The sequence below is a fragment of the Mesoplodon bidens genome (genome assembly GCF_964165515.1).
Source record: "Mesoplodon bidens genome assembly, chromosome: 4".
Taxonomy (NCBI): Eukaryota; Metazoa; Chordata; class Mammalia; order Artiodactyla; family Ziphiidae; genus Mesoplodon; species Mesoplodon bidens.
The window spans coordinates 62,588,888-62,616,354 of NC_138160.1; the positions used below are offsets into that span (position 1 = coordinate 62,588,888).

At 38.3% G+C, this 27,467-nt stretch overlaps 2 protein-coding genes across 9 annotated transcripts in view; one reads left to right on the forward strand and one right to left on the reverse strand.

Annotated features, from left to right (window-relative positions):
• PDE8B (phosphodiesterase 8B) overlaps positions 1-11,868 on the forward strand; it is a gene marked incomplete at its 5' end in the record, with an annotated part of 379,999 nt that extends 368,131 nt beyond the window's left edge. For all 7 annotated transcript variants that reach the window (XM_081233022.1, XM_081233024.1, XM_081233025.1 and 4 more), the window contains 4 exons: positions 1,521-1,641; positions 3,643-3,810; positions 6,194-6,323; positions 8,849-11,868. In XM_081233022.1, coding sequence (XP_081089148.1) covers positions 1,521-1,641; positions 3,643-3,810; positions 6,194-6,323; positions 8,849-8,958 — 529 coding nt within the window. In that variant the 3' untranslated portion in view covers positions 8,959-11,868. The remainder of the gene's footprint in view (positions 1-1,520; positions 1,642-3,642; positions 3,811-6,193; positions 6,324-8,848) is intronic.
• A 99-nt stretch (positions 11,869-11,967) lies between these two features.
• WDR41 (WD repeat domain 41) overlaps positions 11,968-27,467 on the reverse strand; it is a 47,480-nt gene continuing 31,980 nt past the window's right edge. The window contains exons 9-14 of one of the 2 annotated variants that reach the window (XR_014015743.1): positions 22,348-22,532; positions 19,379-19,500; positions 18,457-18,545; positions 17,363-17,496; positions 14,187-14,389; positions 11,968-12,567 (exon numbers count right to left, since the gene is read on the reverse strand). Coding sequence is in view for 1 of the 2 variants with exons in the window: in XM_081233028.1 (XP_081089154.1) it covers positions 14,237-14,389; positions 17,363-17,496; positions 18,457-18,545; positions 19,379-19,500; positions 22,348-22,532 (683 nt within the window). In the remaining variant the exon portion in view is untranslated. Of the gene's footprint in view, positions 12,568-14,103; positions 14,390-17,362; positions 17,497-18,456; positions 18,546-19,378; positions 19,501-22,347; positions 22,533-27,467 lie in introns of those variants that run through there. The other variant, XM_081233028.1, reaches the window with a different exon arrangement.

Sequence of the window (27,467 nt, forward strand, 5' to 3'; positions counted from 1 at the left end):
GCAGGGTGGGGTCCGTGAGGCGGGTGGCGCTCAGCTGCTGTGCAGCCTGTGGGGCCTGGTCGAAGCCCTCAGGGAAGGCCAACAGCGGCCTGGACTCCGGCCTCCTGCAGCTGCGGCCTCTTTGGGGTTTCCCTCCTGGCGTCACGTCGCTCTCACTCCTACTTTGGCGGCTGTGCCTTTACCCTGAGCTGCTTCAGAAGGCGAGCACTCCCTGCTAAATGTTTCATAGGTGCTGCAAGGACATCATCATAAAGATGTACACAAACGTTGACCACATAGATTTCTTTGATGTGCAGCCAGCCCTCCTCCATTCTCCGCTTAGACTGTTCATCTTTTTAAACTCCATCTGGTCTTCAGTGAGTTCATGAAAATGTTTTATACACTGCAAAGCACTCTATAAATATTGATCATACTACTAACAAATATAGCAGGTATTTTTATCCTCTCAAAAGGACATCCTGTCTTTGGTGTAACCTGAGGAAAATGTATCCTTACCCATCTTTCCCCAGCTCAATTTTCAGTCACTTAAAATCCTAACTCATGAGGAGACAGTGTTCCACGGTCCCAGCAGAGCTCCTGGAGTCCACAGGGTGGGGCAGGTTTCCCCCTCTGGTGAGTTGGCCAAATGTGAACAGATAGGAGCAGTTCCTCTTGCCAGCCACCACCCTGCCATCAAGCTATGAGTATTTCCTACATAGCACCAGCCAGGCTGGAGTGCAGACCCCTGAGAAAAGGCAGTATACAGGGAGCTCAGAGCTCACTCAGGCCTCAAGGATGACTTGTCAACATGAACCTGAACCCATCTGTTTGGTCTCCATAAACCTGAGAAAATATGGAGACCAGTTATTCCACCTTCAACTGAAGGCTTCATCAGTATCAAGTATTGTTTTTAAAACTTTCATAGGAAGAATTCTTGCCAATAGCCAATTTTATTCAGTTCCCCATTCTGGCTCTTGAAGTTAGAAAAAGATGATAGGAACTGGGTGATTTTGAGCAGGGTTGTTGCTCCTTCCATTACAACTTCTATCTAATTGCAATCTAGAGAACTGCTCATTATTTGGAAAACTTTCTTCCAATGCCATCATCAAAAGAAATAATGACACTTCTCTGTAACAAGAATCACTGTGTCTGCACTGAATGCCATGGGACAGCTCACCAGGTTGCTGTACTAGCCTTGTAGGGAAGGAACTTGTCATTTCCTTTCACCTCACTGTTTTGATATTGCCAAGGGAAGGTAGAAGGGAATCACCTTGTGAAATAAGTGCCCTTGGGACACTTATTTCTTTTTTTTTTAATACTCATAAATCATATGAAGGTCAGCTGTCACTGGGGAAAATGGAATAGTGTCACCAAGTCCTGGCTTAGTAGGAAGATGAGCAGGTAAACTTTTTTGTGATCTTCACTCATTAACTCTGTGCCCCTAGCTTCCTCCTAGATTGTGGGAAGTGTGGTGAAATGGTAGAACAGTTCTAGTTCGGGACATGATATGAACGAGGCACTTTGTCTTCTGGTTATTTTAGGAACCATTATCGAACACTGCGCCAGGCTATTATCGATATGGTTTTAGCAACAGAGATGACAAAACACTTTGAACATGTGAACAAATTTGTGAACAGCATCAACAAGCCAATGGCAGCTGAGGTAAGCATTTCCCATGTAATAAGATACACCAGAACGTATTTCCATTAGAGCCTACTCTGGCCTCAAAGCATTTTCTCTCCATCTTGAATACAAGATGGTTATTTGCTTGGAGTTGGTAAAGAAGGCTGAAAGTACTGGTCACTTGTTTTCCCTAAGGACAAGAATAGACTGAGAGTGTCCACAGCAACTCTGAGCTCCTTGAAAGAAAGGCCCTGACTGAGATAAAGCCAGCGGTGACAAAAGTAGGCCCAAAGTCTATGATGAAAGGAGCCTGCAGACAGCAGAGACTGGAATAAATAGTAGCATTTTAGGGGATTCAGAGCCTTTCTAGTTCTCTGTTCTTTGAGCTCTTGGAAGACCTCAAAATTAGATGTTTTAAAGAACTATAATCCTGCTGATTTGCATTAAAAGCCTATCAGTATCTAAAGACTATAGAAAGTTAAATTGGGAGTGACTAGTTGAAAACAAAAATACAAATCTTTCTCCTTTTTAAAATTTACTGATGTACCTTAGACCTGCCTTAAGTCCCTACAACCTTGGGTTTTAGGAACATGGACATAAGTTCGCATCTCTTACTGTTTAAAATGAGATCAACTGCCCTCTCATACTGTAAAGCTGTTCATAGCCCCATAAAGTTAGAAAAGCTTTTCACTCATTCCTGTATGAGGGTTGCATATGTGGATGAATGAGGAGTAGTTGTCTTAGATGTAACTTGATGATCAGTAAGGAAACTACCTGTGTAGGACCCATCACATGACCAGCCTGGATGGAGGAACAGTGTCCACCTCACCTGTGTTCTGTTCCATCCCCCAGGGATTCCACAGCACAATGCCAGGACCCTCTCCTTCCACAGAGGACTTATGGGAGCAAGGATCTGGGGATTTAAGAGGGGGAAATTAAACAGAATCATAGAATTTAGAGTTGGGAAGGTCATCTATCCAAGTAAGCCCCCAACTCTGTTGAGATTTATGTACCGCAGTAACTATAGCAAGCAGTATCTTCCCAATGTAAGTAAGCAAAATACCAACCTTCAGAATATAATTCTGCCCATTGATGGTTTAATAAATAGGTCCAGTCCCAAAACAAAACAAAAAAATCCTTAAATGTCATACAGTCCTTCAGCTTGGCAGAGTTCTGGAGAGCTAATTAGATGTTTACACAGTCAGTTCTATGGTATCTTTGAAATCAGGGAATCGTAGTCTTCTAGGTTTTGTATAATCGGCCTGTTGTCGCATTTACATAAGCCTACTCACAGACCTGGCCACTTGGCTCTGGACCGCTGACATCCATCACTAGGTAGGTATTAGTGTACAACCAGTCTTTTTAACATGGCTGAACATACCTGCTCCTGCCCTGGCCCACTTTCTGCTCCTAGTACCCCCAACACATGTTTCACCCTCCCTACCACCCAGCCAGAAGAGCAGCCTGGAAAGCATGAGTGGACACATACCTTAAGAGAAAGAACGAAGTGGGAGGAGGTGGGTAACTGGGGGTGGGACAGAAGGTCACAGGAGAGAGGGAGCTATCAGGCATATAAAGTAGAAAGAAATCAAGAAATAATTGAAGGGTCACATGTATGTGGCATTTCCCCATCTTTAATGTATTAAGAAAGTGGAATTTGTGCTTTTACACATTTCCTAATAAAACTGGGAGAAAAGCTCTCCTTCCTTAAGATTACATACCAAATTATTAAAAACAAAACAAAAAAACCCCCTGCTTTGTAGCAGCTACCTCTGGGGAAGAGAATGAAAGTGAGGTTGTGGATGGGTGGTGATAGGGACTTTGACCTTTTAAGCTCTGTGTGTTTGTATTGTTTGACTGCTCCCCATCCCCAAGAATATATCAATGTATCATATATGGAATTAAGGATGGGAAGGCCTCCTTCATCAAGTCTCATGCCTAAGTTTGCCTGGGTGACTGCCATCTAATATCTGGTCAGCTGGCCCTTGTGGGCTTCACCATCATATTGAAACAACCCTGATGTGACCATCTGTTTTCCAGATTGAAGGCAGTGACTGTGAATGCAACCCTATTGGGAAGAACTTTCCTGAAAATCAAATCCTGATTAAGCGCATGATGATTAAGTGTGCTGACGTGGCCAATCCATGCCGCCCCCTGGACCTATGTATCGAATGGGCCGGAAGGATCTCCGAGGAGTACTTTGCACAGGTGTGCTGCCTCTCTAGGGAAGCTCCACCTCCCTTCTGGGAATGGCCCCGGGTCACAGTAAATAAATGACTCCTCCCTGGAAAGCAATGGCTCACCCCTGCCTGGAACAGAAATCTGGTCCCTCAAGAGACTAACTGATGTGGCTGGTCACTGACTAAACTCTCTCTAGGGGAAGGGGGATAAACTGAGCCTTTGGAAGTATCTTTTCATCCTCAAATTTTTAGATCCTGAATTTCCACAAAAACTGGGAAATCCTCCATTCATTCACTAGATTATCATCTATCTCCACAGTGCAGTCTGGGGAACATAGACATAAGACACATCTTTGCCCATGGGTAGCTCATAATACAGTAGGAGAGGGAGACAGACATAAACAGGTCCATACATTGGTAAATTAAAAACAAATGAAAGGGTTTCCCTGGTGGCGCAGTGGTTGAGAGTCCGCCTGCCGATGCAGGGGACACGGGTTCGTGCTCTGGTCCGGGAAGATCCCACATGCTGCGGAGCGGCTAGGCCCGTGAGCCATGGCCGCTGAGCCTGCGCGTCCGGAGCCTGTGCTCTCCAACAGTGAGAGGCCTGTGTACCGCAAAAAAAAAAAACAAAAAAACGAAAACACTTCTAAAGGAGGTATATGTTAAGTCCTAAGAGTTCAGAAAGTTTTTTTTTTCTAGATAAAAGGACTTTGTGGAAAAGGTGTTAGAGCTGGTGTTTTTGTTTTTTTTGAAGGATTTCAAAATTTAGAAATGGGAAAGGACATTCTGGGAGAATTCTGGGAGAACAAAGGGTTATAAGCAAAATTAGTAGGGAGGAAAAACAGAATTTTTATATAAGGAAAACAGCAACTTTGGCAGTGTGAAGAGGAATTAAAGGAGAATAATGTAGTAGACCACAAGATGCCATTTAAAAGAGGCCTACTTTCAAAGAAGAGGCTCTAAGGACTAATGTTTATTATTTGTGATAGAAAGACAAACATGTCACAAGTAGCTACAAGTAATGCATTTGGGGACGGGGGGCGGGGGGGGGGGTTGTGTGCCTATATGGCTGGAACGTACCGCTGAGACAGAGTAAAAGAATAGCTGATAATGTCTAAGAGGGTTGGCAGGGGCAAAGGCCAGCCAAGGACCCAGTAAGTTAGGTGCACTTTCAAGGATGGGAAGAGAGCCCATGAATCAAAGAAAAATAGGACAAGCAGTTCTGAGCTTGCCAGAAAGAGAGGGGGAAAAAACCCAAACCACTCCTTGAACAGCAGTGGCTATTTTAAGGCTGCCTAATCGACTGACCTGAAATGAGCAAGCTGAGCCAAAAACTGGTACTAGGCCATTAACGGGGCTTCCCAGGACCCACAGAGCAGACTGAAAATCCTACTCCTAGTTATTCTCAAAGTATGTGAATGGGGAACGGGAAAGAACCACTTTTAAGTTCTTTAATGTAATCTCCCTGTTTAGGTGTCCTTTTCCCAGAAAGGAAAGTACTAATATTCACAAGACAATGTGACCTAAAAATCAGGTTACAAATGAGGTCTCTGATCAGCCAGCCTCTGGCTCAGCATACTACCAATAAATGTGGATCTCAATTTCAGCCCAGTGAATTATGACCTTATGCATATAAACATAGGTGCAAAATACTCAGATTTACACATATCTTGAGAATTGCATGACCAATACCCCAATCTGAAAAATCTCATAGTTTGTCATTCTTTGGAGTAAAACATAGCTATTTCATGAAAAAAAGCTAGTTCAGCTCAACTGCCTAACTGCTTTTCATCCAGAGTACCATAATACGTTGGTGTGCAGCACAAGGGCTTTGTATGTACTTCCGATTTTGTCACACACAATATTAAAAAGACGTATTTTCAAAGGTCAAGTTTAAATAAGATTAATAATTCTTACTTTAATGAAGACATTCTTAAGTGAAACTGGCTTTCTTTTTAAACTGCAAGCATATGACAGTGAATAATATAATGACTATTTGTACAGCTTGGCGCCAGTTCTTTGATTCATGCTAAGGCGTCAGCAGTTTTTAAACACACCATCGCTCCTGTACCCTCAGTATAAACGCCACTTAGTATTATTAGTGTTACTTTAAAAATAGTCTTGACCTTGCAATCATGAAAACAGATCTCAGAAAAGAGGGTACAAATCCTGAGATAAGTGCTTCAGAAGGGGCTGTAAGATAGCATAACACATTTGAGAGTCAGAAGACCTGAATCCAGTCACTGTAGCTCATCAGGTGGTTGTCTTATATAAGCCTCGGGACCTTGCAAAGCCAATTTCTTCACAGATACAACTGGATTATGACCCATTTTCACAGAGTGGTTCTGACAAACTAGATGTTACTGTGACAGCTCCTTATGTGCCCTACAGCCCTGTGTTATTTCTTACAGACTGATGAAGAGAAGAGACAGGGGCTACCTGTAGTGATGCCAGTGTTTGACCGGAATACCTGTAGCATCCCCAAGTCCCAGATCTCCTTTATTGACTACTTCATAACAGACATGTTTGATGCTTGGGATGGTAAGACAGTTCCTGTTTTGTTACCCACAAACAGAATATTTTGCTATACTTTATGATGGTTACCTTTAATGACAGAAGCTGGGCCTAAAGGTGTAAACGAAATGTAACTTAAAAAAAAAAAGTCAGCTGTTTGTGGCCAGGTGTGGTGGGGGTGCATGAACACTTTGTGTGTCCTCAGCACAAACCATGTGTATGGAAGACTCAGTGGATGTTTGGTAACTGGATAAACAGGTGTTCAACTCTTCCAAGGACATGTTTACAAAGCTTACAGGAGTTTTATTCTATCATTAGAGGAAATTCTAGAGAGAACATAAAATATACTAAGTCTACTCTGAATCACAGATTCTTTTCGTAATATCAGTTGATAAACAGCTTTTCATTTTTTTGAGATCCTTTTTAATTTTTTTGAATTTAATTTTTATTTTATATCGGAGTATAGTTGATTTACAATGTTGGGTTACTTTCAGGTGTACAGCTAAGTGATTCAGTTATACATATACATATATCCATTCTTTTTCAGATCCTTTTCCCATATAGGTTATTACAGAACATTGAGTAGTTTCTTGTGCTATACAGATTCTTGTTGATTATCTATTCTATATATAGTAGTGTACATATGTTAACCCCAAACTCCTAATTTGTCCCTCCCCCCGTGTTTCCCCTTTGGTAACCATAAATTTGTTTTCGAAGTCTGTGAGTCTATTTCTGTTTTGTAAATAAGTTCAATTGTATCTTTTTTTCAGATTCCACATATAAGTGATATCATATGATATTTGTCTTTCTTTCTGACTTACTTCACTTAGTATGATAATCTCTAGGTCCATCCATGTTGCTGCAAATGGCATTATCTCACTCTTTTTCATGGCTGAGTAATATTCCATTGTGTATGTGTATATATACACCACATCTTCTTCATCCATTCATCTGTTAACGGACATTTAGGTTGCTTCCATGTCTTGGCTACTGTAAACAGTGCTGCAGTGAACACTGGGGTGCATGTATCTTTTTGAATTACGGTCTTCTCTGGGTATATGCCTAAGAGTGGGATTGCTGGGTCATATGGTAGCTCTATTTTTAGTTTTTTAAGGAAACTCCATACCGTTTTCCATAGTGGCTGCACCAATTTACATTTGCACCAACAGTGTAGGAGGGTTCCCTTTTCTCCACACCCTCTCCAGCATTTGTTATTTGTAGACTTTTTAATGATGGCCATTCTGACTGGTTTGAGGTGATACCTCATTGTGGTTTTGATTTGCATTTCTCATTGAGTGATGCTGAGCATCTTTTCATGTGCTTTTTGGCCAACTGTATGTCTTCTTTGGAGAAATGTCTATTTAGATCTTCTGCCCGTTTTCTGATTCTTTTGATACAGAGCTGCATGAACTGTTGGTATATTTTGGAAATTAATCCCTTGTTGGTTGCTTCATTTGCAAATGTTTTCTCCTATTCTGTGGGTTGTATTTTCATTTTGTCTATGGTTTCCTTTGCTGTGCGAAAGCTTTTAAGTTTCATTAGGTCCCATTTGTTTATTTTTGTTTTTATTTTCATTACTCTAGGTACAAGGTGGATCCAAAAAGATACTGCTGCGATTTATGGTGAAGAGTGTCCTGCCTATGTTTTCCTCCAGTTTTATAGTAGCCAGCCTTACATTTAGGTCTTCAATCCATTTCAAGTTTATTTTTGTGTATGTTGTTACAGAATGTTCTAGTTTCATTCTTTTACATGTAGTTGTCCAGTTTCCCCAGCACCACTTATTGAAGAGACTGTCTTTTCTCCATTGTATATTCTTGCTTCCTTTGTCGTAGATTAATTGACCATAGATGCATGGGTTTATTTCTGGGCTTTCTGTCCTGTTCCATTGATCTATACTTCTGTTTTTGTGCCAGTACCATACCATTTTGATTACTGTAGCTTTGAAGTATAGTCTGAAGCCAGGGAGCCTGATTTCTCCAGCTCTGATTTTCTTCCTCAGGATTGCTTTAGCTATTCAGGGTCTTTTGTGTTTCCTTACAAACTAAAAAAATTTTCACTCTAGTTCTGTGAAAAATGTCATCGGTGTCTTGATAGGGATTGCACTGAATCTGTAGATTGCCTTGAGTAGTATAGTCATTTTCACAATATTGATTCTTCCAATCCAAGAACATGGTATCCTTCCATGTGTTTGTGTCATCTTTGATTTCTTTCATCAACATCTTATAGTTTTCAGAGTACAGGTTTTTTGCCTCCTTAGGTAGGCTTATTCCAAGGTATTTTATTCTTTTTGATGTGATGGTAAATGGGATTGTTTCTTTAACTCCTCTTTCTGATCTTTTGTTATCAATTTTTAGTTAAAAGGACCTGTTCATATTTCAGAAACCAGTGTTTAATAACTCATCCTTCTCATGCTTCTGTGTTCACCTTAGGCCTAACCTAGGGTACCTCTCCTCCAATTCTGATCCCAAATTTGTCCCACAGAGCCCCAACCTTATAAATGCTCCTGGAATCTAACTTAACAGGCTTCTTTTTATTCTCTTATATCCTTGCAGCCTTTGCACACCTGCCAACCCTGATGCAACATTTGGCCGATAACTACAAACACTGGAAGACGTTAGATGACCTAAAGTGCAAAAGTCTGAGGCTTCCATCTGACAGCTAAAGCCAAGAAAGAGAAGGTGACCTCTTGCTCTACAAAGGGCACTGTGAATCACAGTAGTGTAAACAAGAAGCTTTCCTTTATAATGAAAATGACAGGTGTAGGTTAAGGAGCTAATGTTTAATATCTGACTTTGAATCATTCAACTTCCCAAATTTTATTTTTAGAAAATTATGTTCCATGAAGAAAAATGTATGTTCTTTTGAACAATCACTTAGTGACAGAACAAACTCATGGCAAAATCCTTTGCCCTGCTGTCATCCTGTCTGCCCTCATCAAACCCTGCAGCTGATTCACTGTAACTAGCAGGAGACATGCAGCAAAGACTTGGTGCCCACGAGCCCATCATCTCTGTGGATGATGGACCATGTAGCTTAGCTAGTGGTTTAGCTCATCTTTTACCATGAAAGTCACCATCACTTTTAGCTTGACTATTTTCCTCAAGAGCATCAATCTAAAAGGTTCGTAAGAATATCTAAGAAAAAAAAACCATATAAAGTGAGCAAAACAACTAGGACCAAACTGCTGATAAATTAGCTTCAGAGCCTCCAAGGCTAGGTGGTTCTGATCAATGGTGTAACACCCAAGTTAGAACACAGTCTGTTTTGGCCTGGTGAGTGCCTTCTCTAGACTGGTATCAGCAGCCTGTGTAGTCATCTCTCCTACAAAAGGGATTCATCTTAACAGAAAGCCAACCATGATGGGGAAGGAAGTGACATCTTGTCTGGGGGGAATCCAAGAGCTTTTTCCCTTTATTTCTGGTTTACAGAGGCAGTTACAAGGCACTATAGTAGGTATTATATACAAGCCATTAATCTGAATGCCCTTGGACAAGCTTTTTTTAAAAAAAATTTATATACATTTGCTGTTTAAAATTTTTATTAAAGCAATCTAAATTTTCTGGGTTTAAGTCCATGGAGTACGTTGTGCCGAGTACTGAGGAGACAGAGGAGGTTTCAAGGTTCAGATGTTTTTAACCTATCTGTATTTAAGATCATGCCATTTTGCTTTAATGATGAAAAAAAGATTGCAAGGTGTGTAAATATATCAGAAAATAGCATATGGGGAAGCAGTAAATACTATTTTAAGCTATTAATTGTATGCTAAAAGCTTCTAAAGCACAAGTGCATATTTTTATACAGCTCTTTTCACAACTTTCTGTGGTCTACATGAAGTCAGACTTGAGATTTTCTTCTCTATGTATTATAAATTAGAGAGTCTGTAAACAAAATCTTTCTTTTTCTTTCAAAATTCTCTGTACTTCATGCTGCATTTCTAAGAGGTATAAACAAACAGAGACTAAATTAACTGAACCAGTAGTTAGTTACTTTTTTCAAATGAAAATTGGAATGCAGAACATGTGGAACTAGTACACGGGGAAAAAATTACTTATCATGCCAATGTTTTTTTCTATGTTTTGTACCAACAAATGGAAACATATATGACAATTCCATGCAAAGAAATGTACCTAAATTATTTTTGTTAGATGGTAAGAGAACTTGCTTGGTCAGGACAGCAGCTAGCTTTGTATTGTAATGCTGCACTAAGTAAATGTGATGAAAATGTTTTTGTGAAGTACTTGTAACTAAATTCCTACAGCCATTTTTCATTCCTAACAGCTGTTTTTATTTTACCTCTTTGGCCTAAATTTTTCATAATTTCAATATTTCGGTTTAGTGTTCTTTATTTCATGAGTCACACGCTTTGTTTTCAGAACACATTAAATTCAGGATGTCAGAATCCCATTTTAAGGAGCTAAATAATTTGCCTAGGCTTCAGAAGCTTGCCTGAGGCAACGACACTCTTTTCTTGACCATCTCGCTTTTGGTTCCATTTGGTAAGTGACATTCATCAGATGTCTGACATTCTTCTATGTGAATGTTTGTTAGAGCTGACTCAGTATAATTTCAAATTAATTTCATATTAACACTGCCAGGTACTAAAGCTTTAGCATAGCTCTGCTCTTTATCAGTGTAATCTACTATGGTGTAATCCTCTACTGAGTTGCTAACTAAATAGTGCATTCCTCCAAATAGTCTTTCAGATGGTATGTGTATCAGATGAGTGAGTATAAACTATTATAATTATCTCTCATACTGAGCATAAGTCTGTGTTGAGGGGAACCCTATTAACTTAGGAAAATATAACATGACCTAATCTAGAGAGGTCACATTACTACTACTACTTAACCAGAAGTTAGTTATAAAACACTGTTACTGGGACCAGAATAACCGTATAATTTAACTAGGCTATTCTTTACTTCCAATTTAAGATTTTAAAATATGCTTGCCTTCAGAGTTAGGACTGGTTAGTCTTGTGGACAAAGAACAAGCCTCATCTATTAATCAGAACGCACTCAACTTGAGAAAGATAAATACAATGTCCCTCAGGTTTATGCTCTTGATTGTGTTATGTGAGTAAGCCAGAGAATGAGGTAATAAGGATATTTTTAAATAAAAATGACAAGGCCCACTGCATAGTATTACTTCTGGTGTTGCAAATATAACAGCACTGAAAGCTAAGCTAGGGAAATGGAAAAAATGCACATAATATTTATCGACCTCAGTTATAGTTGTATTCTTCTAATTTGAAAGTTCAACTTTTTGCAGCAGTCTGCATACAACTAGTAAGCAGCCATCAAGTCTGAGTCCCTGCTAGATTTTCCCATCTCACTGTTTTACTCCATCTCTGACCTTAGGGCATTCATGAAAGCAAAAACCATCAAGTTCCCGTGAATGGGTTGGAGGTTTTCCTCTAGATTTTAATAACAACAGAGGGACTCACAGTGGTACTTTCAATCAGTACTATTTGCTCCCCCAACTCACCTGTGGTTTGTATCATTCACGTGAATAGATTACTATTACATAATACTAATCCAGAACAAATTAGGAAAAAAAGCAGTTAAGAACCTATGAATTCCTTTTATAATTCATTGAATATCTTATACAATTCAAGAAAACTTTTCATTGAGTATCTTATACAATTCAAGAAAACTTTAAAACTCATGACCTAATAATAGTAGAATCTCCAAAGAAAAAGCTAGCTAGTAATAGGAGAAAGTCCATCTATGGAGGAAAATTAAAAGCCTAAAAATGACTCTGATCAATAATCTGATGCACTCAGACCAAAATGCATGTCTGCCTGGTTTAGGAATCCTACCCAGGTTCCAATTTCAGGATGAAAGATTAGCGGTGCCTCAGTATGACTGCTCAGATATGCCACGATAACAACAATCTGTTGGTTAAAAGGCAGTGCTAATTTTTCTATTCTCATTCTCCTATTATATAATGGAGGTTACATACATTTTATTATATTTCTCCATAAAGGTATTTTCATTGTGAATTAAAACAGAAACAACGACTATGAACATTATCTGGTTTTGCTCAAGGGGTAATCATACAACCCTTCTCTCTCATTCCAGTCATGTTCAATTTCTGTTTTTAAATTCGTTTACTGATGCTAATGAGAATTGAGCTAACTAACTGGAAGGCCTTACCTGACTGGGCTTCAGCTTCCTTATTTATAACATTATGGCACTGGTCTGGCATAGATGACCATAGCTCTTCCAGACTTTGTAGGTAGTTGAGGAAACAACAACGGTCAAAGGTAAAACTAGTGAAAAACAACAATTTACAAAGATTCCATTAGGGTGTGTGATGAACAAATAAATCCAGAAAGTGTTCTTTGAGAAGGATTAGTCCTCTGACACATCAGCCACCTGGTGTTTACTTTAATACTATTCTTTCATCAGCAGTTTAAGATTAACTCCACAATTAAACCCACCCATTTTTTAATGTATGGAACACTTTTTAATTTTTATTCTTTAGTACCAAAAGGGAGAAAGAGTGCTCTAAGGCTGATGGGGTGATGAAGATGAGTAAATCTCAGTGGTCTGCAAGAAACTCGTAAGTGATGCCTGTCTCAAGCATTTCATATTTGAGCCAATGGTAAGATGAATCAGGCACTTCAGAAACACTGTAACTTTACTGATCTCGCTCTCATCTCTGGCATATATGAGGGGCAGCTGCTGGTCTATTACCAAGAATCTAGTCAATAGCTGTTCAGGCTAGGGGGAAAAAATACACCCTAATAAGATTCCTCCTGATTTGAGTTTATAGGGATTTTAGTAGCTAGAATTTTTTAAAAAATGATTTAAACAAATTAGTTGGCACCAAAAAAAAAAAAGCTGTAGTTAAAACAGTGAGAGATTCAGGTTTGCTTCATATTTAGAACATTGAGAGTTACTAAAGACCCAGGGGGATTTGTAGGAGAAAGGATATATTTAAATTTATCACAAGAATTCTTAATCAAACAGGCTCTAAAGAAAACCAAAGAATAAAAAATACTGTTATTTCTATTTCTACCTCTTGCCAGGGTCTAGGTTCAAATTAAGAAGCTTAAAATACAGCACTCACCACTTCAATAGCAGCAAAAAGTACAATTATTATGGAATCTTCATTTCCTACAGGGAGGAATCTTCATTTCCTACAGGAAAACTTCCTCAGTTTTCTGGATATCTCAAGGTTTAAATTCAAGATATGCTACATCCTACCTATTTACTCTTCACTGGATTTTTTCATTTTTCTCCCAAAATATCGTCTATAATGATCATGTATATTTATGTCCATAAAAGTAGGTTCCTTGAATTAATCTTTAAAAGAATGACAGGTATAGTTAGTTAAAATACTAACTTTGGAGAACAAAGTCAGGTATTTCAAAATCCAAAAAGGCTAAAGGAAAGAAATTACATGTAATATTTTAAAAATCTAATCCCTTTTGATGAATAAAAATTTAGTTAGAGGCAATATAATTACATTAAAGAGAGTGAGAGGTTCCAAGTACTCTTCTCCTCATTAAACATAAGCTCATATAATTTCTGGTGTAGAACCTTTTTCAAAGCATAAAAAATTTATCTCTGTGAGGACACTGTGGTATAATTTAATTCTGCTTCAACAGGTATATGTGATGAATTCTGAAAACTTCACTTTCTGAAAATTCACTGCTGAAATTAGACCCATTCCTTCAATGGTTTCAGGTAACTGTTATGTGAAAAGTCAAATGAAAAACTTGTGCTATATTCTTTGGTGAATGTACTAATACCTGAGAAGCAACTTGTTGCTGGTTTGCAGCCCCAGAAAAAAGAACTCGAACAATTGGAATTTTATGGAGTAACAAGAAAAAAAATTACAAAATTTAAGTGATTAATATAGTAATGGTTTTCAGAGTATTACCCCTGTATTTACTGTTCAAGGTTCATGCACAGGTGTTCAAATTCCTTAAACTAAACAGCAAGATTTAAGTCACCATTCTCCTCTAATTTTTGAAATAACTTTAAGCTGCGCAATCCAGATTCTCGTTCTCCATTTTTCCACAAAATAATGAGATGATCAGCAGAACATGTCACTAGTCCATGATCTTCAAAGTACAGAAACATCTGTGAAAAAAAATTTTAATTACTGATTATAGTAACTTCAAGGAGAAGAGGCTAATACTAACTAGATTAAGACAGGTGCTTGTTAAAATGTGTACCTTGGCGACTTCTTTGGATCTGACTGTAAAACTCCATATCTTTCATGAGAAATGTTATTTTTAAGTGTGAGTGATAATCACATACAAATGCTAGACCAATACCTAGTATTTTAAATATCAGAACTTTGTAAATACTACTCAACTACAGAACTATAAATAACAGCTATTTTTGTAAAGTACATGAATTCCCAAAGTATCATCTAAATTTTACCATTATCTAATTCCTCAGGTATTGGTTTTAAGATTTTTGTCAGAAGTCCCAACAAACCTGCTTTAATCATTTTTACTGGCCTTCTTATTTATGCAAAAATGGCCACCAATAAAATGTCTGAATTCCAAATTCTTCAAGATAAACAATGGCTTTAGCTCTCTATATAAACAGAGACATAATCAATCTTTAAGCATTTACTGAGTGTCATCTATATGCTTATGGTCCCTACCCTCAAGAAGGTTCTAATTCAGTTGTGAAAACCAAATCATAGTTGAAACAATAAGGGTACCAATTAAAGATGATGTAATCAGGTACTAAATAACATAGTTCAGGCTATGATTTGCCACAGAAATGCAGAAAAAGGAGGCATAGATCAATAATGAATGAAATTGTCAGAAAAAGCTTCAAAAACATAAAACTCTCCAAATAAAAGGAAGGTCATGCCCGGTGAAGGAACAGGCTGGAAGGTAAGAATAGGAAAATGGAATGTTGATGAGAAGGCAGCATGCATCCTATGGAGTAGAGAGCTGGTATTAGAGAGGAGATAAATGAAACTATGAAAAGGATGAGCTCTTTGAGGGAAAGAGTGAAATATAGGAGAGAAATAGGATGCGAGTTTTCTAAGAAATAACTCATACATTTCTGAAGATAGCAGGAGAAGGGCTCAGCTGATGATGTAGGAGTGAGGGGTGGAGACCTAGCAGAGCAAAATTCCTCAGGAGATGGAAAAGTTAGAATTCAATAAATACAGGTAGATAGGACTAGGCTTAGAGAGTAAGGATCAAAAGAAAAAAGTAACGAGAAAATTCAAGAAAGAGCCAAGATTTTCTCAGTGAAGCCAGAGATACTTTTAAAAAGTAATTAATTAAATGTCAACACTTCCACTCAGGAAAATTTCTAAGAATCGAACACTTCCATACAATGACAAATGTGCCACACCATTTAAAAACCTTTAATAGGTTCCTACTATTTAAAACAAAGTCCAGCGACTTCCCTGGTGGTGCAGTGGTTAAGAATCTACCTGCCAATGCAGGTTCGAGCCCTGGTCCAAGAAGATACCACATGCCGTGGAGCAACTAAGCCCGTGCGCCACAACTACTGAAGCCCGCGTGCCTAGAGCCCATGCTCCACAACGAGAAGCCACTGCAATGAGAAGCCTGTGCACCGTAACGAAGAGTAGCCCCTGCTTGCCGCAACTAGAGAAAGCCCGTGTGCAAAGACCCAACACAGCCAAAATAAATACATAAACTTTTTATGTATGTATGTATTTATGTATGTATATATGTATGTATGAATTTTTTTTAAAAGTCCAAACTCCTTAGCCTTACATTCAGTAATCTGACCCCAAACTACTTTCCCAGCATTATCTCCTACTGTGTCCATTCATTGGAACACAGTCCTCCAGCCTAGCCAACCTGCTCCTTGCCACCAAGTAGATTCTTTGCCCTCCTGTCTACCACATTCCATCCGCACAACTCCCAAAGTTAAAAACAAAATGAAAACAACTGGGCTACCTGGCAGAGGAAGGCAAAAATGAGTAAGATATAAGTACCCAAAATCAGGGAGCTTATGGTCATAAGACTATCTTAATCCTACCTAAGCATCAAGGTTCAGCTCATATTCAGGGCCATAATATTTTTATATTATATCTCTTTGTAAACTCCAGTGTCTAGTGTAGTGCCTGAAATACAGGAAATGCTAATAACAAGTGTTGTGCTGTTGCTTCTAAGTATAAATGCACTTTCAAATGAAAAACAATTTGTTCCTCCCTGGCTATGAAACAGGGAAGAACAATTTAAGAAATTCATGAGACTTCGTGGTGATCCAGTGGTTAAGACTCCATGCTCCCAATGCAGGGGGCCTGCAGCACGCGGGAACTAGATCCCGCATACTACAACTAGGAGCCCGTATGCCACAACAAAGATCCCACATGCCGCAACTAAGACCAGCACGGTGGGGGGGGTGAGGGGAGGGGGAAGGGAGGGAGCAGGGGAGGAATTAAAAAAAAAAATTCATTACTTAGGGCTCTGCTTATACTGTTACCAGTTCCAATCATTTCTTTACCTCGACTGGTCTTATTCCTTCTTCATTACAGGCAATAATGCCTGTAGTAAATATTAAAGTATTTGAATATATTTATAACAAGTTAGAACTTTATGCATCCTATAATTCTCAACTATTATTTTCATATATGCACAATGACAGTCAAGACATTGGGTTTCACTAAAGCTAACAAATTATTATCCTCCAAAGGGAGGTAAAAACAGTACTCTGTTCATGAATTTGATAAACGTCCCTGGAATTAGATTCTATAAGGCTTTACCTCTACATATATAAGCACAACTCTCCATGTACCCTCTATTTAATACTGTTATATATTCAACATTATTCACACCGTCCTTATTGTCAGCTATCTACCTACATCTCATAAGTAATAGTAATTAAGCGATTTTTTAGAAGCAAGACATTCCTTCTTCAAATCATTTCTCTGTAAAGGGAGATCCTAATGGCACCTACTATATAACCTATCCCATTCCATGTTTAGATTCCACAAAAACCTACAGATAAGAGAAAGTTTAGGTCTTTATGAGACCAAATGAAAGAAGAGCAGTGAGATGCAAAAAGCAGGAATTCTCTGGACATTTATATGCCTATTAAAAATAATACCTCCACAGATGATGAGTGTCCAATTAAATCTCCAATAAGCTCTAGTGAACATGAAGTGGCATTTTCTTGTTGTTTTTTAACAGGGTGGCTGGCTTGTTTATTTACTCTTCCAAATCCCCACATGTTAAAAAAACCTAGAAAAACATAGCCATTTCAGTCATTTTCGAAATTACTGTGCTCTTTTCTTATAATAATAATGTAAGATCAGAAAAACAAAACTTAAATACAAAAAGTGTTCCCCACTTATTTTAGTCAAGGGCTAAGTGAGCGGATGGTACCAGGTACTATGCTAATGTTTTTTAAATATGTTACTTCGTTTCCTCTTAGCTACCCAGGTTTGTTGCTCATCTCTTTTTATTGTCCCTACTCACGCACTGGTGAAGGTGTGTTAACGTGAGGAAAAGGCAATGGGAATCAAAGAGGAGAGAAATGAAAGGCCTGAATGGCAATGAGGTGGGGCGGGTGTGGGGGAGGTCACAACTCAGATTTATGGATAAAGGGTGGACAAAAAGCAACATAGGGATGTCCCAGAGCAATGCCCTATGACTTCAAATAACCAGAAGAAATTCCAGAGGTACCAGCATCTGATTTCTTATGCAAAGGTTGCTAACTAACAGGGATTTTGTTTTTCAAATCAAACGCCTGAAAAATCAAAGAGTTCATGAGATTATGATATAAATACAAAAATGTTTATAAATAGAGTTCTATGTTAATGATAATGCTTTAAGGCTGAAAGAACTTTGACACCTGATGATACAAATTCTGTCTGTGTACCAGACATAATTACAGACAATATAAATGAGTAAATAGTTCATTAGGCCTTTTGGTCAGTCAGATTACCAGGAATAATAGTTTCCCCTCAAAACAAAAAAATCCTGGTTGACTTGAATTGAAATAAACAGATAGTTCTACAGTAAAGCAATATTTAAATGTGAATCCTAGATCCCAATTACCAAATGCTTCATGTAAACATCTGATGCTTATTTGGAGCACACTGTATATTATTCTGTGGTTACATACCACTGCCTTTCTTCTGTCTTGCATATGAGAAAAAAAAAAAAAGCAAGACTACCTTTTTGAGAAAAGATACTCACCTGTTGGTACAGGTTCAGCTGCAAGCTGCTGTTTTTCTCGTAACTCCCAAATGCGTACACTGCCATCTTCTGAGCATGAGATTAACTGCCTGTCAGAAGAGAAAATCAGTGATAAAAAGAGCACCATGGAAGGCCAATGTTAAATTTGCAGTGCAAGAAATCAGTGGAGCCCTCAACTGCTTTTATTCAGCTCTTGGCAGGAGCCAATAAAAATCACAATTTATCAATATGGCTTTACAATGCAAAGTAAAAGCACTGCTCAAGAAAGGCACACATTATATTGTTACATTGGTTCAAATGTTATAAATATGTATCATTTCCATTTTTAAAAATGCATTCAGGAGACAGGTTACGAATTACAGTTTCACAATATCCTGAGAAGTCTCATTCCTTCCTCTCACTGTATCTCTTCTCAGGGCGCCTCTCACTCTAAAAGTATCCTGCATAGAAAATAATTCTATTTCCTTCATATAATTCATCCCTAGAAACTCAACAGCCAAATCTACCCTGAGGGGAAAGCCCTCGGTTGGTAGGCTTAGCCAACAGGAGACTACCATTTAATTGTAGCCGTAATCAAACACCACCACCAAAAAGGTGGGTTTGTGGAAAATATAAAAAGAAAAATTAGTACACAGTCAGTGCCCAAAAGTCTTTTATCTTTTAAAATAAATACCGAATTTTAAATTATCTCTTCTTATAATGAAGTTCAATGTAATTCATTTGAACCTTGCTTCTTGTAAATTTCATAATATATTGCCACAGACTCTTCTGTTAAGACAGCCATGGGGTGTTCTCCATTTCCAAAAGAACATAACAGGTTAAGCCATGGAGCCAGGTGACTTTGCCCCTTGAAAAATTACACTGGTGGCCCTGGGAACTATGCATTTCTTTCACCTGTTACAGAACTGACGGAAACTTGTACCTGTTTGGAAGTTTGGCAACGTGCAGGACATTGGAGTCATGTGCAGTTTTCTGGCAGGCAATCACACGCTTCATTTGAAGGTTATACACGTATAAACCCCTTCCAACTGCAACAAACACATTCTGGGGGGGGCAGGGGGGGAAGTTCAGTAATGGGCATAAAACTAGTACTTACCACTACCTGGTGTGAGATCAGAAAGCCATTGTTACCTTCCCTATTCCTAGCCTTCAGCCCAAATTATTGTACTGCCCTCTGAAATCCAAAAATATCAAAGCACAAAGGAAAGCTCAGCATTTAGAAGGTGGAAGGACACAACTGCTAATACAGAGAAAGCTTTGTATATTATACCCCACAGCATCGCTTTCTTCCTCATTGAAACGTGACAGCTAGAGAAAGGAGCTGTGGCTGACAGACTGGCCTGCAGTGGAGGTGGAGCTGCTGAGGTACAACCTAGGTTTTCATCCACATACTACTATATCCTTGGGAAAACTACTTAGCTTCTTTTGCCTGAAAAATGTGAGCAAAATTACTTGCACTCCACATCTTAAGTGTCACAAGACCTATAAAGGATACAAAAAAGCATATGCTATAGTGGCATATATACAGTGGCTTCACAAAAACATTTTTCCAAATGTAGTATTAGAAACACCTTTTTACTAAAACAGCTTTAATCTTTTGAAAGTACTTTCACCAATATTTACCTTACTTCAACCTCACAACATCTCATTAATGTAGGAAAAGCTATTTTCCAGAATAACAAGTCAAAATAAAAAAAGATTAATATCACACAAAAATGAGGACGTGAGAGTTTGATATTAGAATCCAGGTCATGTTACTCCAGTCCCTTACTCTTGCCTCATACCATACCACCTAGCTTCTGAAATTATTTTGCAAGTCACTAGACTTCTGGTAGCTCTTGTCTTAGAATCATTCATTGTTACTCAGTTGCTATGCCAGTAGAAAGACCTTTCAAAAATCCTTTTTTTTTTTGCCTACCTGTTCTCACCAAAGAATACTTCTCATGCAGCCTCAAAGGCTACAACGCCAACTCAGACCTACAGTATCTCGACCAAAACATGCCCCCCAAGGCTTACCAGAGTTTAAATCTGGAATGATCCCCTTGACCCTCAGGATTGGTATTCTGCATGTAGCAATGCAAGCTGAAGACCAGTGCCATGAGCATTAACGAGAACAGCTAGCCAACTTGCTAAAATCTAGCGCCCTGGGTGACATTCAATGCAGAGAAACCTCAGAAACTAGTTATATGGACCAGGAAATCTGTGCAGAGTTTAAACAATTTATCCAAAGTCACAAAATTATCAACACAACTAGAGAATTAATAAGCTTTGGGGCAGCCTTTACTCAACAGAATCACTCTATCAATCACTTGTCATCAACAATGAATGGCCCCCCTGAAGAAAGAAAAAAACTCCGATAAAACAAAGAAAATTAGGGAAAACTGAGTGCTTTATTAATGCTTTATTAAGCATTTATAGCAGTTAATAACACCAATCAAAAAATTTTAAGATTAAAGAGAATACAAAATGCAAAACTTTAAACACTTTTACAAAAGTGAGAAAAAGGTATCAAAAATATATACAGACTTCCCTGGTGGCACAGTGGTTAAGAATCCGCCTGCCAATAAAGGGGACACAGGTTCGATCCCTGGTCTGGGAAGATCCTACATGCCGCGGAGCAACTAAGCCCATGCACCACAACTGCTGAGCCTGCACTCCGGAGCAGGCTGAGCCACAACAACTGAGCCCGCACGCCTGGAGCCCGCGCTCAGCAACAAGAGAAGCCACCGCGATGAGAAGCCCGCGCACCACAACTGAAGAGTAGCCCCTGCTTGCCGCATCTAGAGAAAAGCCTGCGCGCAGCAAGAAGACCCAACACAGCCAAAAATAAATAATTAATTTTTTAAAAAAGAAAGATAAAAATATATATACATATAAAATTTTTAGGGCTACAACTCTTAGAAATAGTTTTCATCTTTTCTGAGACTACTGTCTTATCATATTTACTTTTTTTAAAAAAGTAAAATCGGGATATAAAGAAACTTAATCTTTAGGTATAATAGTGTTCTGTAACCTATTCTTACCCTACCTCTGTTTTAGTTTTGTTTTGTTTTTAAGGTAAGAGAGGTGCAAAGAAAGCCAAAACAAAAACAAAAAAACAGACCATGCTCTCCCCAAGCAGAACACTATTACTGAATTTTTAAATAAAAATAACAAAACACATACAATTAGAAGATTTAAATAGTACAGGAAGGCATAAAACAAAGTGAGATAAAAGCCTTCTCTAACCCCTCTCCTCGAAGTTTATAACTCAAACATTTCTTGTGATTATATTTAGAAAAGGAACCCCCATTTTAAACATATTTTCTGAGCCCCTGAAGCTAAAAGAAGACATGTTCAGATCAGAGCCAAGATTCAGAAATCCATTGGCACTCATCTCTTACTGCAAAAAAGGATGTGAAGTGCTTCAAAAGCATCACTGCCAAGGCCTAAAGGATTGAAATCAGTAATTCTCACACAATCATCTTGCCCCATGATGCTAGAAGACTAAAAGAAAGGCATTCCTGAAATTTTCAATTTCCTTTACTGCTCCAGGAAATGCACCAGAATCTTCAAAAGGATTCTTTCTCGAAGTGTTTCTTAGAACAATTTTAAGCATTATCCTCAAATCCTGTGGGAATATTTAATCCAACTCAAAATTTCAATAGGGTTTTTAAATCTGTGGCCATTTAATCACTTCCTTGCCTCAAAGATAAGAGCTAAGATTAAAGTTCTTTTTTAAAGCAAGTGATGCAATCTTTGAAAAATATCAAAACATTTTAAAGCACAACGTGAACACACGGAATGATAACTTTCTATATGATCATGAGATTAAATTTTAAAAATGAGAAACTGGGCTTATTAAAAGAGACAAGATTATAGATATTTTTCTCAATTTTTTTTTTTTTTTACCTCTTCATCCCATGTGAAATGATGAATAGAAACGTCATTTGGCTTTTGACAGAGTTTTATTTCTTGCTGAGTGTCCAGCTGTGGAGATGGGTCCCAGAAGTTGCGTTCACAGGCCTGCACAGTCCAGTCCAGGATATCCCAGATGATGAGCTCTCCAACATGGGAGCCAGTTACAAAACTCAAATCTAGGCAGAGTTCATATATGTCTCATTATTGACCATTTACCTAGGCTAAACATAAAAATGAATGAACTGTCTCGTAGTATTGCTCTATAAAATCACAATGTTTAGAACAGTGAAGTAACTAGACAAGCCAAACAGGAAGATTCTCAGAAATAGACTCAAGCTTACTTAGAAATTTAGTATGTGATAATGATTGCATTTCAATTCAGCAAAGAAAGAAATACCTCATGCTGGACTATTTGGTTAAGTATTTGGGGAATAAAAACAAAAGAACCTTACCTTGGATCATACACAGTGAAGAGAAGCTACACTTCTGTTTCTCCTTTACTCCCACACTCACCACGTGCCTGACACCAGATGCGTGGGGTTTTCCCACACCAGGCAATTCTGCGACACCAGCTGAGTGTCCCTACAATTCAACTCAACTTTGACACTGTCTACCTGGAGACAGTGTCAGATCCCACAAGTTAAGGACTCAGTCCTGCAAGACTTCTCCCACTTCAGATACTAACTGCAAATCCGGGTTGTTACCTGTGTTTCTGATCAACTGGCTATAAATCGAAGAGTCCCACATCCCCTCATCAGGTTCAATTAATTTGCTAGAATGGCTCACAGAACTCAAGAAAACAGTTTACTTACTTTATTATACAAGGATATGATAAAGGATACAGATGAACATCCAGATGGAGGAGATGCACAGGGCAAGGTATGTGGGAAGGATCGCAGAGCACGCATGCCCTCTCTGAGCATGCCGCTCTCCCAGCACCTCCATGTGTTCGGCAACTCAGAAGCTCTCTGAACCCCATACTGTTGGGATTTTTATGGAAACTTCATCACATAGGCATGATCGATGACTACCTCCACGTCCAGCCCCTCTCCCCTCTCTGGAGAATTGCCGCGGGGGCAGGTGGCCGGTGGCCAAAAATTCTAAGCTTCTAATAATGGCTTGGTCTTTCTGGTGACCAGCCCCCATCCAGGAGCCCGTCAAGAAAGAGTAGCCTCATTAGAACAAAAGACACTCCTATCACCCAGGAAATTCCAAGGGATTTAGGAGCTCTGTCAGGAAATATTAGACCACATATTAGAACAAAAGATGTTCCTTGTGCTCTTATCTCTTGGGCAATTACAAGAGTTTTAAGGAACTCTGTGCCAGGAACTGGGGGCAAAGACCAATATATATATTTTCTGTTATTTCACATATACCAAAGTAAGTTTCAAACAGATTAAAACATTAAAGGTATTTAAAGAACTGAGAAAAATAAAGGTGAATGTTTTATGAATATGGAGCGCTAAAAGGCTTCTCAAGGAGACAGAGTGGAGGCTGGGGAAAGAGATATGAGTAAACACCTGCTTAGCACAAAATAATACTTTTTTTTTAAGATTTTTTTGATGTGGACCATTTTTTAAGTTTTTATTGAATTTGTTACAAAATTGCTTCTGTTTTATGTTTTGGTTTTTTGGCCTCAAGGCATGTGGGTGGGATCTTATCTCCCTGACCAGGGATCAAACCCACACCCCTGGCATTGGAAGGGGAAGTCTTAACCACTGGGCGGCCAGGGAAGTCCCCCAAATCATACATTTAAATGACAAAACTCTGGGAGAAATCTGCAATTTAGATGTCAAAATAGGTTGATTATACTTGGATCAAAAGGACTTCTTAGAAATCACTAAGAACAAGATAAGCACTCCAGCAAAATGGGCAAAGGACCCGAACTGGCAAAACAAGAAATACAAATGGCCAGTAAACATGTGAAAAGACGTTCAATTCCCTAATAATCAAAGACATCTAAAAGCAATGAGATACTATTTACTGACTTGCAAATTGGGAAAGATTATAAAACACGAAAACACCCAATGCCAGCAAAAGCATAAGGAATCAGCACACTCACATACTATTCATGCCCTAGTATAAACTGGTGTAATCTTTGCAATTCTTGGTAATACACATCAAAACCTTAAAAAATTGTAAACCCACTGATCTAACAATTCCACCTCTAGGAATTTATCCTGAGGAAAGTACATAAAAGACATATGTGACAAGGCTGTTACACATAGTATTAAAAATCTAAAGGTATCCTAAAACATCCAATTGGGGATCGAATAAATAAATAACATCCACGAAATGAAATAGTTATGCTGTTATTGAAAACTAAGTTGTAAAAGTATATTAATACAGAAATATATTCATGACATACTGTTACAAAAAGCACACCATATGTATACACATATACATACATATATACGCCCAGAAAAACACTTAGAAGGATATGAACCTGTATTTAATGCTGTATGGTAGGATGATTTTCATTTTCATTTTTATGTTTCTGTTTCCTCATATGTATTATTTGCACAATAACAAGTTTTTAAAACCTTTAATAAAAATGAAATTAGTGGGCCAACTAAGACAGTTGACAAATTATACATTTAATAGAAAACATACAACTGCTGAGACTAAAAACTATCTTAAAAAATGTAATTTATTTTAATTCCTTTATATTTAGGAGGAACAGAACAATGCACTGTGAGTCTAGAAACCCTAGTTTTAATTTTGGCTCTGCCTGTTACTAGCCATGTGGTTGGTCTTCAGAAAGTCATTTACTCTTTTTCTATCTTGGATTTCTCAGGCATTAAATGAAGATGATTGTAAAAATCAAATTAAATAATGTGTAGCCATTTAAAAAAGACATCATATGTTATCTTTGAGTCCCTGGTATTATTTTGAGCCCCTGGTATTATTCCATATTAATAGTATTAAAACATCCAGTTACTTGTAATTTAGGAATACATGGATGAGTAATTATGATTTAATTATCCCATTTATCAAATAAACCAGCAGGACAGAAATCTCTAATAACTAGATGAACAATCTCATAGAAATAAAGAATTACCAGCAATCATACAGGTAAATATTATTTTGTCTTGGTTCCAAGTCCAATTTCTATATAGTTTATTAACAGACTCTATAGAATTCTCTCTATGAAGAATTAAGTTCATTTCTCATCTGTGGAGAGAAACAGGCTCCTAGTTCTAAGAGTGGGAAAGTTAAGACAGTAGTAATCTTTCCATAACCTTCTTTTCCATTCCTTTCCCTCCTCTTTCCAATCTCACTCAAACTATAAAAGAACCAGAGACGTTAACAAGTGAAGATCCTTCTAGATTCCAATTCTGCATGCGTCATTATAACAGAGTTAACCTACTGAGACCACACAGCTGCCTGCTCTGATCTCCTCCAAGTGTAATTCATCTATGTAATAGCAAAGTACTTGAGCCCTGTTAGAAGTTTTCACTAAAAATAAAATGCTGACACTGACCTGAGTCAGTATAGTTTATTGCTATGTAAATTATCCCAAACTAGTCATTCAAAATGTTTCACACCAAACAACCTCTATGTGCTTTATATATATGGATGGATTTTCATCCTATGCAATTATCAAAAGTCACTTAGTATGAAAATCTCACCTGATACCTGTCTACCCATCCCTCAAAAGTACTAATACCTTGTGACTACCATACCATGCTGTCAGTACAAAACAAGAAAAGGAATAAAATAAAGAAGCAGCACCCAGAGCCTTTTGCCAGAAGAGATAAGCAAGGTTATCTTGTATGTCTGTCTTAGAAAATCTGTGCACAGGCATTCAGACCTCATTGGCAAACCTGGTATTCATTATCCACATTTGCAGGAGTTCTCTGTTGTACCATTCTAAGGTTGCCCCAGGGCCACCTCAATGAAAATGCACTTTTCCTGTGAGTTATAAACCCGGTAACTGGTCATATCTTTAACTGGTAATTGGTGGGGATAAAGAAGCAGGGCTGAAAGTGGAACTGGGAATTGTACAACATAATCATTTCAGGATTGCCAAAATCTGCAGCATGGCAGACGTGTCTATATACGAGGTAAGACTGTCACAATATCATTCTCAAATTTTACCAGACTACTTGTCCATATATGATTCTTAAATATGCTTTTGGCTTACTTATATTCTGTAGTGTAATTTTATAGTCATGGAATTTATAAACTAAAAAGCACTAGGGGTTTTCTGTAATTTTTATTAACTTTTTTTTTTTTTGCTTTAGCTTTCCATTTTCCTTCCCTTAAAAAGCTGGCAAAGAAATACTTGAAGAAAGCTTTCTTGGTTAAACTGTTATAAGCTTCTCTGTACGTCACACAGCAAAAGTGCCATGAGGTTAAGGCTACCTCAGGAACATCCCATCACCTGCATTAAGGAAACATGCCAGGTCCTGGTACCAATGCTTCACTGCTAAAATGGGACAACTAGGCATGACCACTGTAATGGCCAAAACACTGCTGTGCTTTTCACAACAGCTTTAGGGCCTTGGAGCTTCTCTGGCTCACTGTCAGAGGGACTTCCAAATAAGAACCTGCCTTTTGTGCTGCCATCATGGCTAGAAGAAAAGGAGCCCCCAGAGAAAAATAAAGTGGTGCTCCTAATATTATTATTTCTATCATATAGACAATCTAGTCGGCAGAAAGACTTGCAGCTGGGTTGAACAAGCAAATGGTTATTGGAGAGGAAAATTTTGGAGCTGGAAGGGACATTCTCAATGATGTATCTGAAAATGTGACTGAACAGCATACAAATGGAGACTACACTTAGTGCTGTCTGTGCCCCTTTCCCTCTGCCTCATGTTTCTACAAAGTATTGCTCAAAAACAGCCAACCCAGATCTCAGGTCAGGGGGTGCAGTCCAGTCCCCTTACAACATCATATTCATGGCATCCTTACAGGACCCTCTTATAGTGTCCTCCAGATTATCAAACTGAAGCCACCCAGGAGTCCTCCCATTTGACCTCAGAACACAGATCACCCAGGAAAGCTCTGATAATATAAGGTGTCACTTTATTTGAAAGTGAAGTAGCTAAATCCCAGGATTTGTGGTTTGTGATCCTATCCTGTCATCTGATGTCAGGTTCAGCTCA